Raw genomic sequence first — 16,224 nt, forward strand, 5'->3', positions numbered from 1 at the left:
ACAGCGTGCGTCCACCGAACAGCTGTACCTCGCGCTGGGAGAGGGAGGATGCGGCCTGACGCCGCTCGCGGACGCTGCGGACATCTCGACGATCGTCCACGGCTTCCGCATGCTTCACTGTGACGACGCCACCGTCCGCGACATCGCCTGGGCCACACTAACTACGGCCGCGCGCCGCCGACTGGGGAGGGAGCCGAGTCGTTCCGACTTGGCCACCTACCTTAGCGGCAGCACTGAGGGCGACCTCGCACGCGACGGAGGTGACATCCAGTCACTGTGGACGCGCGTCAGGAACGCCACAAGGCGCCTAGCGCCGCGTGGCGTCACCTGGCGCTGGAGTGAACTGCTCTGTGAGTTGCAGGTGGAGGTCGGCGGCCGACCCGCCATCGCTGACGACGCGGAACACGGCGGCATCGGAGGGGTGACGCAGCCGGCCACGGAGGGGACGGCGCCTGGGACTACACGACACCTCGAAGATGGCGGCGATGGACCGCAGCACGATGATGACAGCGTGGGACGCACCGCCAACACTGGCGTCGAGCATGTCCGGGTGGGAGGGGGCGCCAAACGTCTTCTCTCGCGGACGCTCCGCGAGTGTCTGAGGCAGCGCCTGCGCCACATCCTACTCAGGAAACCGGACCAGGGGAAGGTGTTCGAGTGCACCAGGGAATCCACAGCGTCCAACCACTTCATAGCGGGAGGCAAATACACCCGCTTCGCAGACTGGCGCTTTATCCATCGCGCCAGGCTCGGAGTCGTGCCTCTGAACGGTTGTCGCCGCTTTGATGGGCGGGCAAACAACAACAAAGCCTGCCGACGCTGTGGCCACAACAACGAGACGCTCCCGCACGTGATTAACGCGTGCATGGTGCACTCAGCAGCCCTGCAGTATCGCCACAACGCGGTCCTCAACCGCCTCGCGACAGCAGTCGCAGGGCGGCCAAGAAGAGGAAACACTGCTGTTCCTGACATCAGGATCAACCAAGCCGTCATAGGGGACAGCAGTGGGCTGCGTCCGGACCTCGTAATAACCGACGAGGCCGCGAAGTCTGTGACCATCGTCGATGTGACGATCCCCTTTGAAAATAGGCGGATTGCGCTCGACAACGCTCGGCAACTGAAGAAGATAAAATACGCCGACGTTGCGCGCGGATTAGCCGCTCGCGGCTATTCTGTCACTGTCGACGCCCTGGTTGTCGGCAGTCTGGGGGCGTGGGACCGCCAGAACGATGCAGTGCTTCGGCACCTAGGCATCGCTAGCCGCTACTGCCAACTGATGCGGCGGCTGATGGTGTCTGACACCATCAAGTGGTCCCGCGACATTTACGTGGAACACATTACTGGCCACCGCCAGTATGTGTCCCCCTAGACTGTGGCATGCTCTGACGTCAGGCTGCGAGACCTTCGAGACTGCAGTCGTCGGAGAACTTCGAGGTCGGTGCCTTCGTGACGTCGGCGTCGAGATTCTCCTCCACGACGCGGGACCGCGGCGCTACACCATCTTCGCGCCGCACTGCAGCAGTGCCGAGTCAGTAGCGGTGCGTGCGGTGCTGCCTGGTGCCCCTCCCTCCGTGGTGTCCGCCGAATATGGCCCCCACCTCGGTTGGCGCGGTGCTGGGCGGCGCCAAACGTGTGCCTACTGCCCGGCAGTCTCCAGCCAGCGTGGGAAGCAACGCCCTCCTGCCACGACACCCCGGTGACGTCTGCCGCAAGGCGGACAGAGGGGAGAAGTCCGGCTGTGTGTGACCCGCCTGCGTGCGTGGCACACCAGCCGCTGGCAGCCGTGCATGTGCAGTGTGCTGTCAGGGCATGGAGAAGAATGTAATAAACAAAATAGATCCTAAACTAGCTCCAACCTTCCCCGTTCTGAAATTATCTAAGGCCGCGCCTACCGCGGGATTAATCTTAAGGTAATATACTTAAGCATCCGCGCCTAACGCGGCCTTCCAATATTTAAGTAGTGGGCTTAACCCACGAGTTAGAATAAGGTTCAATTACTTAAGTGCGGTTAGAACCGTTTCTCTAAATTTTATTTTATCTAAACTTAACAAATTTGTAAAACTCGCATTGTATAGAGTCATGAATATTTTTTCTTAAATTTATACTTCTTAAAACTGTAACTAAGAATTATCTCGGAAAATAAAAATCTGTTCTTATCAGCTTAATATCTGATACGTCCTGCATCGCAGGACCAGAATATTAAACTCATTTTTGGCTCATGACGGAGTGCTAGGGGCTTGCTCCACCTCTGTCGCGGGTTGGCCCGGCATTGCAGTACCGCCGGGATCGGCCCACCTAAAATTAATTAAAACACAGCCTGAAATGGGTTAATATTCTGTAGTGATCAGATATTCCGCTGGTAGCAAAACTTGTTGTAGTTGTCGATTTGCCCAGTAGTTAGCTGCTTACACACCTCGATTTCTTGTAATTAATTTAACATTATCTTACGAAGTTTATTTATTTATTTATTTTTTTTTTTTTTTGCGGTTAGCCGGAACGCTCTTGCAGCCGCATTACACTAGGCTGGTAATTTATATGGGCACAGAAGAGTGCCTTCGGATGCCTCGTTGGCGTCACATATGGTCCGGCCACAGATAATTTTAATTAAATTTTTTGGAGTTATATCCTTAGCTCCTCGCGAACGTCGTCGTCGCCGCCGCACGCACGCAGAATACGTGTGTACACACGTATGCAGTAGGCGGTGGACGATGTAAGCACTCGGCTAGGTGTAGCTCGCGCCGGTGTAGCTCGCGCCGGCCTGGCGCTGCTGTGGGGCGGCCTCACGGCTTCTCCACTGCCCTGGCAGCCGGCGGCGTTCAAATGGGAGTCGCAGTTTACTGTTCGCCATGGAGGGTAGTACTGGGCTGTTGACGAGTGCTCTCGCGAATTGTCCTTCTTTCCGGCACTTGCTTTTGCGATGTTTTCGACGGTCGCCTGTTGCCATATCGGCCCGTACCACCGTGTGTCACTCCCACATGTGGAGCGCACACGCTGCAAGCATTTAGGCCCTTCGACTTGCGGTTTTTCCTTATCGCTTCTCGGCCTTTTGGCTAAGAAGCACCCTGCGGTCGGAGCGGTCCGTTGTGCTCTGTAGCGGGTCGCGAGTCGCGTTTCGTGGTCGTTTCGTTTGTTCTTGGTTTTTCCAGCGTTGATATTTTTGCGGTGAATATGTCGAACCGGTCAAACAGTATTCAATGCGTATTCGACAGAGCAGCGAGACGGCCTACGGCCTTTGAAATACAGGAATGGATATTTGGTGATCTGAAAGTACCGGAAAATGACGTCGACACCTTTCAACTGGATTTTGTCTTATTCTCGTTATTCGTGAAATTTCTCGACCAGGAGAAATACGAAAAGTATGGCCTGGCACTCGCGGGCGAACATCCGTTCCGCTACTTCGATGGAACTGTCAGAACAGTGCATATAGTGCCATCTGGCTTTGGGATACGGACTGTGCGGGTATTTAACGTACCCCCTGAGTGTCCCAATGACGTAATCGGCCGTGTCCTGTCGCGGTATGGCACGGTGCTCAGCATCACGAATGAGAAGTGGGGAAGTGCCTACCGTTTCCAGGGCAACAGCGGCGTTCGTAGTGTCCGCATGGACCTCCGCCAGCACATCCCGTCGTATATAAATGTTGCGAGTACCAGGGCCCAGGTCACCTATATTGGGCAACCTCAGACTTGCTCCCTTTGTCAATCGACGGAGCATCTCCGCGTGGACTGCCCGCGCCGGCGTCCTGTGCAACTGCCGCGGGAACGCACTGCTGGTACCGACCTTGTGCCTCTCCTCAGCGAGGTAGTGGCGGGCGCTGCCCACCGTCCCGCTGAGCGGACTGACGTGTCGCCCCCGCCAGAAGCAGTGCCACCGGCACCCAGTGCACCGGTTGACGGACCCGTCCCGGACCAGACGCCCGTTGTGGCGGTACCGCCGGCGGCGTCTGATGTGCCTGCTATGGCGAGTGATGTGGTCGCTGTCGAACAGATGGAGGTCGTTCTTCCTACCCCGCCCATCCCGGCAGATGACGCTAAGTCCCCCCGCCGTCGTCATCGGCGCAAGAAGGCGAACCCGGACCAGCCGGCGGAGGAGGCGGACGGTTTCCGTCCCCCTGAGAGCGGCAGTGAGGCTGACTCTCAGGCCTCCTCAGTTTCCCGCTCTGTTTCCGCTGACCGCTCGGGCGGTATGCGGCAAACTGCTCGGCAACTAGAGGCTCTTATCAGTTCCTCGCGAGATCGGGGAGCGATCCCTGCAAAACGAAAACATGACCAGGGTAGTGACCAGAAAATGCAGCGTACTCGTACCCTTTCACATCCTACTGTGTCCGACGCGTCTGCGCCGCCTGGCTCAGACTATCCTGCCGATGGGGGAGGCCTGAACTGGGCTGACGATGAGGGCGATGACATGCGTGATTGAGTGGGCCTTTCCCCACATGAGCTGCTTGGTATTTGTTTCTCACATCCGGGGTGATATCGCTGGGTTCTGGTGTGGATGTTTCCACACCTGCTTCCCTACGGCCGTGACCCTATCTGCCGTTGTCTACTCTGTGTTGCGCTCCCATGCCTGCCTTTGACCGTCCGCCGGGAGCCCTCTCCCTTTTAACGATCAATATCAACTCCATCTCCAACCCGGTCAAACTTCGATCTCTGAAGGACTTTCTCCGCCTTGGTGCGTTTGATGTGGTCTTTCTCCAGGAGGTTTGTGCCCCTTTTCTATCTGACCTTGCTGGTTATGAGGCACTGTATAACATCGACCCTGACGCCCGGCGGGGTACTGCTTTGCTCTACCGATCAGAGTTTACTCCATCCCACGTTACCACGCTACCCAACGGTCGCGTTCTTGCATGTATCCTTCAAGATGTCCTTTTTCTCAATGTCTATGCTCCTTCCGGTGCTAACCACAGGCATGACAGAACAACCCTTTTTCAGTCTGATCTCCCCCCTTTCTTAGCAGCTCGTCGCCCTATCGTCTTTGGCGGAGACTTCAACTGTGTGGTAGCCGAAGTTGACCAGGTCCCGACGCCTATGCGGTGTGAAGCGCTCGCTTCACTCCTTCGGGCGGCTGACCTTACTGACACGTGGCGCCACTTCCATCCCGCCTACACGCAATTTACCTACATCTATCCCACTGGAGCCAGCCGTATTGATCGTGTTTATGTCTCGGCTGATTTGACTCCCGCCCTTTGTGCCGTCCAAGTCATACCCGTGGCCTTTAGTGACCACTGTGCGTACTCGTGTTCCTTGCGTATCGCGGGTCCTGCCCCGGTTCCTCGTGGCACCTCTTGGAAGATGAATACCCTTCATCTGTCCCTGCCCGAACTTCGTGCCCTTGTCACGAAAACGTGGCAGGATTGTCTCGTGGACACTTCCCGGTACCCTACCACGGTGGTTTGGTGGCTCCGCTGTGTGAAGCCCCGGCTGCGACGTGTTATCCGGCAATATAGTCGCGACGTCGCCCACTGGAAACGTAGCACGTTGGCTTTCTATCAGCAGTGTCTCACTGACGCCCTGACTCTTCCTGCTGACAGGTACGATCAGCTCCGCATGCGCCTCAACAAAATTAAAGCGCAAATCCTTCGCTTCTCTCGGGAGAAAGCCGACGGTATGGTGGTGCGGTGTCGTTCTGCATCCCTGATTGAAGGCGAGGAGCCATCCCTTTATCACCTTGCCTCTGAACGAACTCGTGCCAAGAAGAACACCATTCTGCGCCTTAAGACAGACGATGGTGCGCGTATCACGGACAACCGTGACGTCCTCCAACACCTGACGGACCATTTCACACACCTCTTCCAGGATGTTGAGGTCGACGTCGCCGCCCAACGTGCACTTGTCAGTGGGGTGCCTACTTCTTTGGATCGTCATGACCGCGGCTCTTTAACCGAGCCCCTGACACTCGCTGACCTCACATCTGTCCTCCGTGCCTGTCCGGGACGCAAGTCACCTGGCCCCGACGGTCTCCCTTATGAGTTCTACCAACAATTTTGGGACCTGCTCGGCGACCGTTTCTGCAAAATGTGCGAGGAGATTTTTGCTGGATGCGACTTACCCGCCGACTTTTTATCTGGACGTATTGCCCTTATTCCAAAGGTGACTGGTCACTGTCGAGCTCAAGACCTGCGTCCTATCACTGTCCTTAACACTGACTATAAGTTGGTGGCACGATGCGTGGCCTCTCGTCTCAAACAGGCGATGACTAAGGTACTTTGCCCCACTCAATCCTGTGGCGTTTCGCGTCGGAACATCTTCACCGCCGCTTCCCTGTACCGCGATGTTGTCTTCCTCACCGCTGACACTCGCACCCCGGCTGCCATTCTTTCCTTGGACTTCGCCGGTGCCTTTGACAGGGTCTCGCCCCCTTACCTGCTGGGCGTTATGTCGCGGATGGGTTTTGGGGAGCGCTTCGTACGAATCATCCGGCACTTCTTGGATGGGGCGAATTCCACTATCGTGGTGAACGGCTGCCGGTCGCGCCCCATTCCCATCAGACGGTCAGTTCGACAGGGGTGTCCCTTGTCGATGTATTTGTTTGCCTTAGCGCTGGACCCCTTGCTGCGTGACATTGGCCGGTTGGTCGACGGTGTCGCTCTCCCAGGCGTCACCTTCCGCTGTGCGGCCTACGCCGATGACGTTGGTGTGTTCGTTGCTAACGCCAGGGACATCGATTCCGTTCGCCGCGTTCTCGACGTTTATGAACGGGCCTCCGGTGCTCAGTTAAATCCCAACAAGACCGTGTTGCTTCCGCTAGGGCCACGATCATTGACCGTCGAACGCCCCTGGTACCGCGTTGTGGGGGGAACAGCGTATCTTGGGTCTTGAGGTGACTGCCTGTCCGCAGCGAATGTTAACCCTCACGTGGCGGCGGCTTCTCACACGCATCAGGGGCCTTTGCGTGAGCCACGCTGATCGACGGCTCGACCTCCATCAACGCATCCAGCTGATTAATGGTTATCTCCTCTCACGGGCATGGTATGTCGCCCAACTCCTTACGCTGCCGAAGCAGATCGGCCGAGCCATCTCGCAAGCAGTATATTGGCTCTTGTGGCGGCATGCGCTGTTCAAGGTTGATGCGCTGACCTGTACGTTGCCGAAGGTCGATGGCGGCCTCGGCCTCATTGACTTTTCCCGGAAATGTGCGGCCCTTCTGATACACCGTGTCGCCGCTTTGCGCGAAGCCGACCCCGGTGGGACTACAGCGGTCCTCTTCGACCGTTATCGCCCACACTCGGCGCGTGCACCAATCTCTTTGACGCATATTCCGTTCCGGCTGACGACGGTCAGAGACTATTACTTCCACCGTAGTTATGTCCTCACAGTGGCCACTGACAAGGCACGCACGTCGAAGCGCCTTTACCAGGCACTCCGAGGCCAGCCCAAGCCACATAAATTAGAGGACAGACGACCGTCGGTCATCTGGCGCCAAGTTTGGGCTAACATTAACAACTCAGCCCTTCCCACGGCCGTTTCGGCGCTATGGTACCGTGTCGTCAACAATTTAATCCCCACTAACCATCGCCTAGCGGCCATCCGCCTACGGCCCTCGGCTGCTTGCGGCCGCTGTGGTGACGTTGACACCAGGGAGCATCGCCTCCTCTGCCCCCACGTCACAGAAGTGTGGGCCCTTGCACGTGTGCTCATAGCGCTGATCGGTGGGACGACGCCAGCAAATGTGTCCACCGACTGGTTCCTTACACCTGATCTTCACACGCAACCCCGGCCAAGACGTAACGCAATGGTGTGGCTCTTGGGCCACACCATTTTCACGATCTACGACCTTTCCCTCGCCGATGCTGTCTCTTTCATGGACTACCTGTGGAGCCAGCATCGCGTGGCGGAATCTGCTCGAAACTATACGACCACTTTTGCCCGGTATTTGAAAGTTGCAATGATCCATGGATATCAAACGGTGTTCCAGGTTGCCTAGGGCGCCTTGTCCAGGCATTGCCTGGGCTTGCCCCTGGTTCTTTGCACCAATCTCTGACTTGACTCACCCCAGATTCGCAATTGGAACAGTTCTTGCAAAAACTTTATTGGAAAAATAGGAATCACGCAATCAATCTTAGAAGCTTATTCCTTAGTTAATTCTCTGGGCGATGGGATTATCTCGCCAGTTTCATTTCCCTTGTGTGTGCTGCCGTCCCTGTTTTTAATTTCCTTTCATTTCTATCTTTCTTTCTTTCTTCCTTTTTGGTTCTCAACTCACTATTTCTTCACACCTGCAGAGCGAGGTGTCTTTCTGAGTCAAGTGTCGTCGCCCATTGCGGCATAGCAGAGTATGCCCCTCGCTTTTAATTTCGTTCCTGGCAACAAGTCTTGCTACTCAATGCACCATGTTGTGCGTGCTGCGTCGACACTCTAGGAAAATCAAATAAAAAATAGATAAACAAAGAAAGAAAACAAAAAAAGAAAAAAAAAAGTGTAGTATCTGTTCTTATCAGCTTAATATCTGATACGTCCTGCATCACAGGACCAGAATATTAAACTCATTTTTGGCTCATGACGGAGTGCTAGGGGCTTGCTCCACCTCTGTCGCGGGTTGGCCCGGCATTGCAGTACCGCCGGGATCGGCCCACCTAAAATTAATTAAAACACAGCCTGAAATGGGTTAATATTCTGTAGTGATCAGATATTCCGCTGGTAGCAAAACTTGTTGTAGTTGTCGATTTGCCCAGTAGTTAGCTGCTTACACACCACGATTTCTTGTAATTAATTTAACATTATCTTACAAAATTTATTTATTTTTTTTTTTTTTTGCGGTTAGCCGGAACGCTCTTGCAGCCGCATTACACTAGGCTGGTAATTTATGTGGGCACAGAAGGGTGCCTTCGGATGCCTCGTTGGCGTCACATATGGTCCGGCCACAGATAATTTTAATTAAATTTTTTGGAGTTATATCCTTAGCTCCTCGCGAACGTCGACGTCGTCGCCGCCGCACGCACGCAGAATACGTGTGTACACACGTATGCAGTAGGCGGTGGACGATGTAAGCACTCGGCTAGGTGTAGCTCGCGCCGGCCTCGCGCCGGTGTAGCTCGCGCCGGCCTGGCGCTGCTGTGGGGCGGCCTCACGGCTTCTCCACTGCCCTGGCAGCCAGCGGCGTTCAAATGGGTGTCGCAGTTTACTGTTCGCCATGGAGGGTAGTACTGGGCTGTTGACGAGTGCTCTCGCGAATTGTCCTTCCTTCCGGCACTTGCTTTTGCGATGTTTTCGACGGTCGCCTGTTGCCATATCGGCCCGAGCGCACACGCTGCAAGCATTTAGGCCCTTCGACTTGCGGTTTTTCCTTATCGCTTCTCGGCCTTTTGGCTAAGATCAAACTGTAGTAGCCTTGCCCTCACCCTGTGTGAGTGTGCAGGCGTCTGCGACGCCCAGGACGGCGGTGGTTGCCACCCCCGCGTCGTGTGTACTCTGTGTGCGCACGCCGAGGAGGTCTGGCATCCCCCTGCCGACACGCTCCGCGACGTCACCCGCGTCGCCACGAGTGCCGAGCGCAAGTTCGGGAGGTGAAGGCAGCACGCTGCCGACGCCTGCCGCCGAACGCGTCGCTCCGGCCAGAGGCGCAGTGTCCGGCATGGGCCGCGGCTCGCCGCCGCCCGCGCCGGCCATTGCACCCAGTGGCGTACGCTGGCCACGTCGTGCGGCTGCCGCAGGCGCCTCCCGCCCGCCATCTGTCGGGAGCGTGGGTACCGGCCTGGGACTGCCGCCCGCATTCGCTACGCCGCCAACAGGTGGCTCTGCGGTGCGGGTGGGCAGTGGCAGGCAGGCTGCCTCGCTCGCCGCGACCGTTGGTGTTGTCATTCACGGCGCAGCCGCGCCGCCGGTTGACGCACCAAAGGCCGCGCGCCCGGCGGATGCACCGGATGGTGTGGTGCTTGTGCGGTCGCAGACGTACACGCGCCGCGTTTCCTCTGCCCTGCCGGCGGTTACGTCGAGTGACGCCCGTCACTCCGTCTCCGTTCAGGCAGGGAGTGTTATTAATAAAAAAGTTTCTGCTACAGACAGTGAGTGGCACGTAGTCACCCCACGGAGGGACAGACGCCGTGCTGCAGGACGCAGACCACCGCCCCCGGACCGACGGCGCATCATACCGCCCAGTCCGCGTAACAGCGGCCCGGCGCGAGCCAACGCGCCTGGGCGGCGGGCGCGAGCTACACCTCGTGTATCTCGCGCCGGCGGCAGGGCGCGGGCGACCGCTGGGCCATCTGTTGGCGGCGCGGCGAACAACAGCCGCGGTGCGCTGGGCCCGAGCGCCAGGCCGGCGCGAGCTACATCTCGAGACGCCCGGCCGGCGCGGGCTACACCGGCCACCCCTACGACCACTGCGCCATCTGGTAGCGATCGTCGGGCACCCAGTCCGCGTAGCAGCGGCCCGGGACGAGCCGGCGCGTCCGGTCAGCCGGCGCGAGCTACACCCCGTGTTTCTCGCGCCGGCGGCGGGCCGCTGGCGACCGCCGGGCCATCTGTTGGCGGCGCGGAGAACAGCAGCCGCGGTGCGCCCGACCCGAGCGCCAGGCCGGCGCAAGCTACACCGGCCCCTGCTGCTACCGCTGCGCCACCTGTCACCAGCGCGGCAATCGAAAGCAGCACTGAGCGGCCCACGCCAGATGGCAGCACGGCACCACCACCGACGCAGACGACGGAGCGGCGCGACGTGAACGGAGGGACTGCAGCTGCGTCTCCCAGAAATGGCAGCAAGAAGAGGAGACGCCGACGCCGTAACAACCGTCCCAGTCCCAACCTCCCGCCGCAAGGCTCCCGTCCTTCACCAGACCTGACAGGACCCCCTGTACCCTCCGAACAGGGCGCAACTGAGGCAGCTCCGCCCCCCCCTCCACCGGCCGACGCTCGGCTAACGGAGAGGCAGCGGCGCTGGCTGGCGGCCCTGGAGAGCGTCCACAACCAACCGTGGGACGCATTCGTCGCGGCCGTCGAGGATTTCATCGCCGAGATCGCCGAGACGAAGCCACAACGCCAGGCAGCCGGAGGTCGACAGGATGGGCCACCAGCAGCAGCGCACCGCGGCCAGGGCCGCGCCGACGCTGCTGCCAATCCCCCTCCCCCTGCCCCTACACGCGGCGGCGGTGGGCGGCGCGGTGGACGTGGCGCACGGCGCGCGGCGGCCGCCGAGCGTCGGTACGACGCGAATGCAGCGTCTGAGATTCAGAAGCTGTACCGCGCGGACCGGCGCAAGGCGATGCAGCGCGTCCTTGGCGAGACGTCACCGTACTGCCAAATCGATGGCAGCGTGCTCACGGAGCACTTTAAAAAGATCTATGCTAAATCTGACTTCTCTCTTTCAGATGCACCAGCTGCTGTCCCGGACTTTGCCGCCACCACGCCTCCTGATGTCAGCGAGGAGGTCCTGCTGCCGATCACACCTTCAGAGGTGCAACAGCGGCTCCAGAAGGCGAGCAATACTGCTCCTGGGGCAGACGGAGTCACCTACTCGGACTTGCGACGTGAGGATCCTGGCTGCCTCGTGCTAGCTAAGATCTTCTCGCGCTGCTGGAAAGAGCGGAAGACTCCGGTGCAGTGGAAAATATCCACTACCGTCCTCATCCACAAGAAGGGGGACGTCTCGGACGTGACAAACTGGCGGCCTTTAGCATTGAGCTCTACCATCTCTAAGCTCTTTGCTGCAATCGTTGCGGACCGCACTTCTCTCTGGGCAGAGCGGTTGAACCTGCTCTCCCCAGAACAGAAGGGCTTCCGCACGTTTGAAGGCTGCTACGAGCACAACTTCATTGTGCAGACGGCAATTGACGATGCAAGGCGCAGGGGAGGCCAAGCATGCTTTGCTTGGCTTGATCTGGCGAATGCTTTCGGTTCAGTGCCTCACGCTCACCTCCTTGGAGTACTGAGCAGGATGGGACTACCAGAGCAATTGCACCATCTAATTGCCGACATGTACGATGGTTGCTCCACCCGCGTCCGTACATCTGACGGACTAACGGAGGAGATAGAGATCCAGGCAGGGGTCAAGCAGGGCTGTCCACTGTCGCCCATCGTCTTTAATCTCGCGCTCGAGCCGGTACTTCGCGCCGCAACCTCACTCAGAAATGAGTGTGGTATTCCGCTTAGCGGCGTCAGTGTGAGTGCACTGGCGTATGCGGACGATATCGTGCTTCTGGCGCGGGATTCAGAGCCGATGCAGACGCTCCTCAATGTTGTGGGTGAGGCGGCGACGTGGGCCGGGCTTACCTTCAAGCCGTCGAAGTGTGCCACGCTTCACATCCGCCGTCGGCAGACACTAGGCTCGGTATTCGCCCTGCAAGGGGGAGAACCAGCCGTGCTCGGTGCGGGTGACGCCTACCTCCATCTTGGCGTTCCCACCGGGTACAAAGTCACGCAGACGCCAACGGATGCGATCGCGGCAATTCGACGCGACTTGCAGCACCTGGACGCTTCCCTGCTGGCTCCCTGGCAGAAGATTGACGCTGTGCGTGTCTTTCTCCTCCCTAGGCTTGACTTTGTCATGCGGGGCGGAGCGGTACGCAAGGGGCCGCTATCTGCACTCGACAAGGCAGTGAAAGCGGCTGTCAAATCATGGCTGTTCCTCCCACAGCGTGCGTCCACCGAACAGCTGTACCTCGCGCTGGGAGAGGGAGGATGCGGCCTGACGCCGCTCGCGGATGCTGCGGACATCTCCACCATCGTCCACGGCTTCCGCATGCTGCACTGCGACGACGCCACCGTCCGAGACATCGCCTGGGCCACACTATCTACGGCCGCGCGCCGCCGACTGGGGAGGGAGCCGAGTCGTTCCGACTTGGCCACCTACCTTAGCGGCAGCACTGAGGGTGACCTCGCACGCGACGGAGGTGACATCCAGTCACTGTGGTCGCGCGTCAGGAACGCCACAAGGCGCCTAGCGCCGCGTTGCGTCACCTGGCGCTGGAGTGAACTGCTTTCCGAGTTGCAGGTGGAGGTCGACGGCCGACCCGCCATCGCTGACGACGCGGAACACGGCGGCATCGGAGGGGTGACGCAGCCGGCCACGGAGGGGACGGCGCCTGGGACTACACGACACCTCGAAGATGGCGGCGATGGACCGCAGCACGATGATGACAGCGTGGGACGCACCGCCAACACTGGCGTCGAGCATGTCCGGGTGGGAGGGGGCGCCAAACGTCTTCTCTCGCGGACGCTCCGCGAGTGTCTGAGGCAGCGCCTGCGCCACATCCTACTCAGGAAACCGGACCAGGGGAAGGTGTTTGAGTGCACCAGGGAATCCACAGCGTCCAACCACTTCATAGCGGGAGGCAAATACACCCGCTTCGCAGACTGGCGCTTTATCCATCGCGCCAGGCTCGGAGTCGTGCCTCTGAACGGTTGTCGCCGCTTTGATGGGCGGGCAAACAACAACAAAGCCTGCCGACGCTGTGGCCACAACAACGAGACGCTCCCACACGTGATCAACGCGTGTATGGTGCACTCAGCAGCCCTGCAGTATCGCCACAACGCGGTCCTCAACCGCCTCGCGACAGCAGTCGCAGGGCGGCCAAGAAGAGGAAACACTGCTGTTCCTGACATCAGGATCAACCAAGCCGTCATAGGGGACAGCAGTGGGCTGCGTCCGGACCTCGTAATAACTGACGAGGCCGCGAAGACTATAACCATCGTCGATGTGACAATCCCCTTCGAGAACAGGCGGATTGCGCTCGACAACGCTCGGCAACTGAAGAGGATAAAGTACGCCGACGTTGCGCGCGGATTAGCCGCTCGCGGCTATTCCGTCACTGTCAACGCCCTGGTTGTCGGCAGTCTGGGGGCGTGGGACCGCCAGAACGATGCAGTGCTTCGGCACCTAGGCATCGCTAGCCGCTACTGCCAACTGATGCGGCGGCTGATGGTGTCTGACACCATCAAGTGGTCCCGCGACATTTACGTGGAACACATTACTGGCCACCGCCAGTATGTGTCCCCCTAGACTGTGGCATGCTCTGACGTCAGGCTGCGAGACCCTCGAGACTGCAGTCGTCGGAGAACTTCGAGGTCGGTGCCTTCGTGACGTCGGCGTCGAGATTCTCCTCCACGACGCGGGACCGAGGCGCTACACCATCTTCGCGCCGCACTGCAGCAGTGCCGAGTCAGTAGCGGTGCGTGCGGTGCTGCCTGGTGCCCCTCCCTCCGTGGTGTCCGCCGAATATGGCCCCCACCTCGGTTGGCGCGGTGCTAGGCGGCGCCAAACGTGTGCCTACTGCCCGGCAGTCTCCAGCCAGCGTGGGATGCAACGCCCTCCTGCCACGACACCCCAGTGACGTCTGCCGCAAGGCGGACAGAGGGGAGAAGTCTGGCTGTGTGTGACCCGCCTGCGTGCGTGGCACACCAGCCACTGGCAGCCGTGCATGTGCAGTGTGCTGTCAGGGCATGGAGAAGAATGCAATAAACAAAATAGATCCTAAAACTAGCTCCCAACCTTCCCCGGTCTGAAATATCTAAGGCCGCGCCTATCGCGGGATTAATCTTAAGGTAATATACTTAAGCATCCGCGCCTAACGCGGTCTTCCAATATTTAAGTAGTGGGCTTAACCCACGAATTAGAATAAGATTCAACTATTTAAGTGCGGTTAGAACCGTCTACTATATATTTTAACTTAAATTTTCGTTAAATTTGTAAAACTCTCATTGTATAGAGTCATGGATATTCTTTCTTAAATTTATACTTCGTAAAACTGTAACTAAGAATTATCTCTGAAAATAAAAATCAGTTCTTATCAGCTTAATGCTGGCGAGGTCGGATACAAAACACTAGATATGCGATGTATTTTCTTTAGTCATTGGTCTCCCAATGCCCGATTATGACGAAGCTGCAGCGGCGGCTCCAGAACGTGGCCAGCCTTGCATTGAGGGCAGCAACTGCTGGTGCTACTGCCAGACTCGTCCTGCATTGAACATTTCGCCCTCGTTTTCTCCCGATTTTGACTGAGGGTTGCGAGATGCTCAGGCCCCATCTGCCACCTGCTCGATCGAGGTGTACGATCTGGAGCGACGCAGATGCAGACCGGTCTCGTGTGTGTCCAGCCTTTGCTGTAGACACCGGCGGCACAGTGGTAGTGGCATATGAGCCTCCACTTTGCTCGCTTTCCTTTCTTTTTCTCCCAGCCAGCTACGTCTGGACTTCCACCGGGGTTGAACACAAGCTTATGACACTCTCCATCTTGGCCAGAGCAATTCTCTGGGTCACACCAAGATCTGATATTCCTGAGATAATTCTTAGTTACGTCCAACCGAAGTGCGACGCTCCGGTGAATGGCACGCGCCGTTGAGCAACACCTTCGTGGCTGCTTCCAATTCCGACCGAATGTGAACCTTTCCAAAGTTCCTTTCCAAGTATTACCTCAATGACTAAAGAAATCTGTTCTTATCAGCTTAATATGAGCTAATATGGACTGACTTCTGCACTGGGAACCGGTCGCGCTTATTTTCCTGTTTCAGGTCCGCAACCTTAACAATGGAGCTCGTGGTGACGCTGCTGGCGGAGGTCTTCCGCTGCCGGATCTGCTTCGTCACCAAGGCTGCCGGGAGACCTACTTTTGGCGAGTACAAGGACCACTCGGCCCTTCTCCGCCACTACAGGAGGCTGCACGACCTGGAAACGGTCCCCGTTTTCGAGTGTCAATTTTGCGGCCGACGCGACCCGCGGCTCAAGACGCTGCGTCTGCACCAGCGGCTCTGCAAAGCAGAGTCCGCAACCCCCGGCGCTGCCAGTCGGGGGAGTGTGAGTATGGGACACGATGCCGAGTCTGGCTCTCTGGGGCACCCAGAGAGGTCGGCCGTCGGGAGGTCACAGGCGAGGGCCCCCGAAGCTAGTAGGACAGGCCCTTCGTCCTTAGTTAGTGCTGGGCGAAAGCCACAGGCGAAAGTGGCCCGGGAAGCTAGTACCACAGGCCGCCTAGCCTTAGATAATAGAGAGGGGCTATGGCCACAGCCCAGCCCAGTCCGGTCCCCGAAGCTTGTAGGGCAGACCGGCTGGACTTAGGATTAACATACGCGGCGGTCCTGATCCGCAGCAGCGTGGTGGGCTCACAGGCTGCCTTGCCCTCACCCTGTGTGAGTGTGCAGGCGTTGGTGACACCCAGGACGGCGGTGGTTGCTACCCCCGCGTCGTGTGTACTGTGTGTGCGCACGCCGAGGTGGTCTGGCATCCCCCTGCCGATACGCTCTGCGACGTCAACCGCGTCGCCACGAGTGCCGAGCGCAAGTTCGGGAGGTGAAGGCAGCACGCTGC

At 58.4% G+C, this 16,224-nt stretch overlaps 1 protein-coding gene and 2 non-coding genes across 3 annotated transcripts in view; all 3 read left to right on the top strand.

The window, feature by feature from the left end:
• The window catches only part of LOC124555574, a 2,736-nt gene extending 1,367 nt beyond the window's left edge, over positions 1–1,369 (top strand). Inside the window, exon 1 of the mRNA XM_047129570.1 lies at positions 1–1,369. This exon is cut by the window's left edge and continues 1,367 nt beyond it. Within this exon, the coding sequence (XP_046985526.1) occupies positions 1–1,369 (1,369 nt within the window).
• A 732-nt stretch (positions 1,370–2,101) lies between these two features.
• Positions 2,102–2,300, top strand: LOC124553994. The gene has a single exon (XR_006968196.1). It is a non-coding gene; the product is annotated as a U2 spliceosomal RNA (small nuclear RNA).
• Positions 2,301–8,386: 6,086 nt separating this feature from the next.
• On the top strand, positions 8,387–8,571 carry LOC124553732. Its single transcript, XR_006968125.1, has one exon. It is a non-coding gene; the product is annotated as a U2 spliceosomal RNA (small nuclear RNA).
• The last annotated feature ends 7,653 nt before the right edge of the window (positions 8,572–16,224 follow it).

This window comes from Schistocerca americana, chromosome 1, assembly GCF_021461395.2.
Source record: "Schistocerca americana isolate TAMUIC-IGC-003095 chromosome 1, iqSchAmer2.1, whole genome shotgun sequence".
NCBI lineage: Eukaryota > Metazoa > Arthropoda > Insecta > Orthoptera > Acrididae > Schistocerca > Schistocerca americana.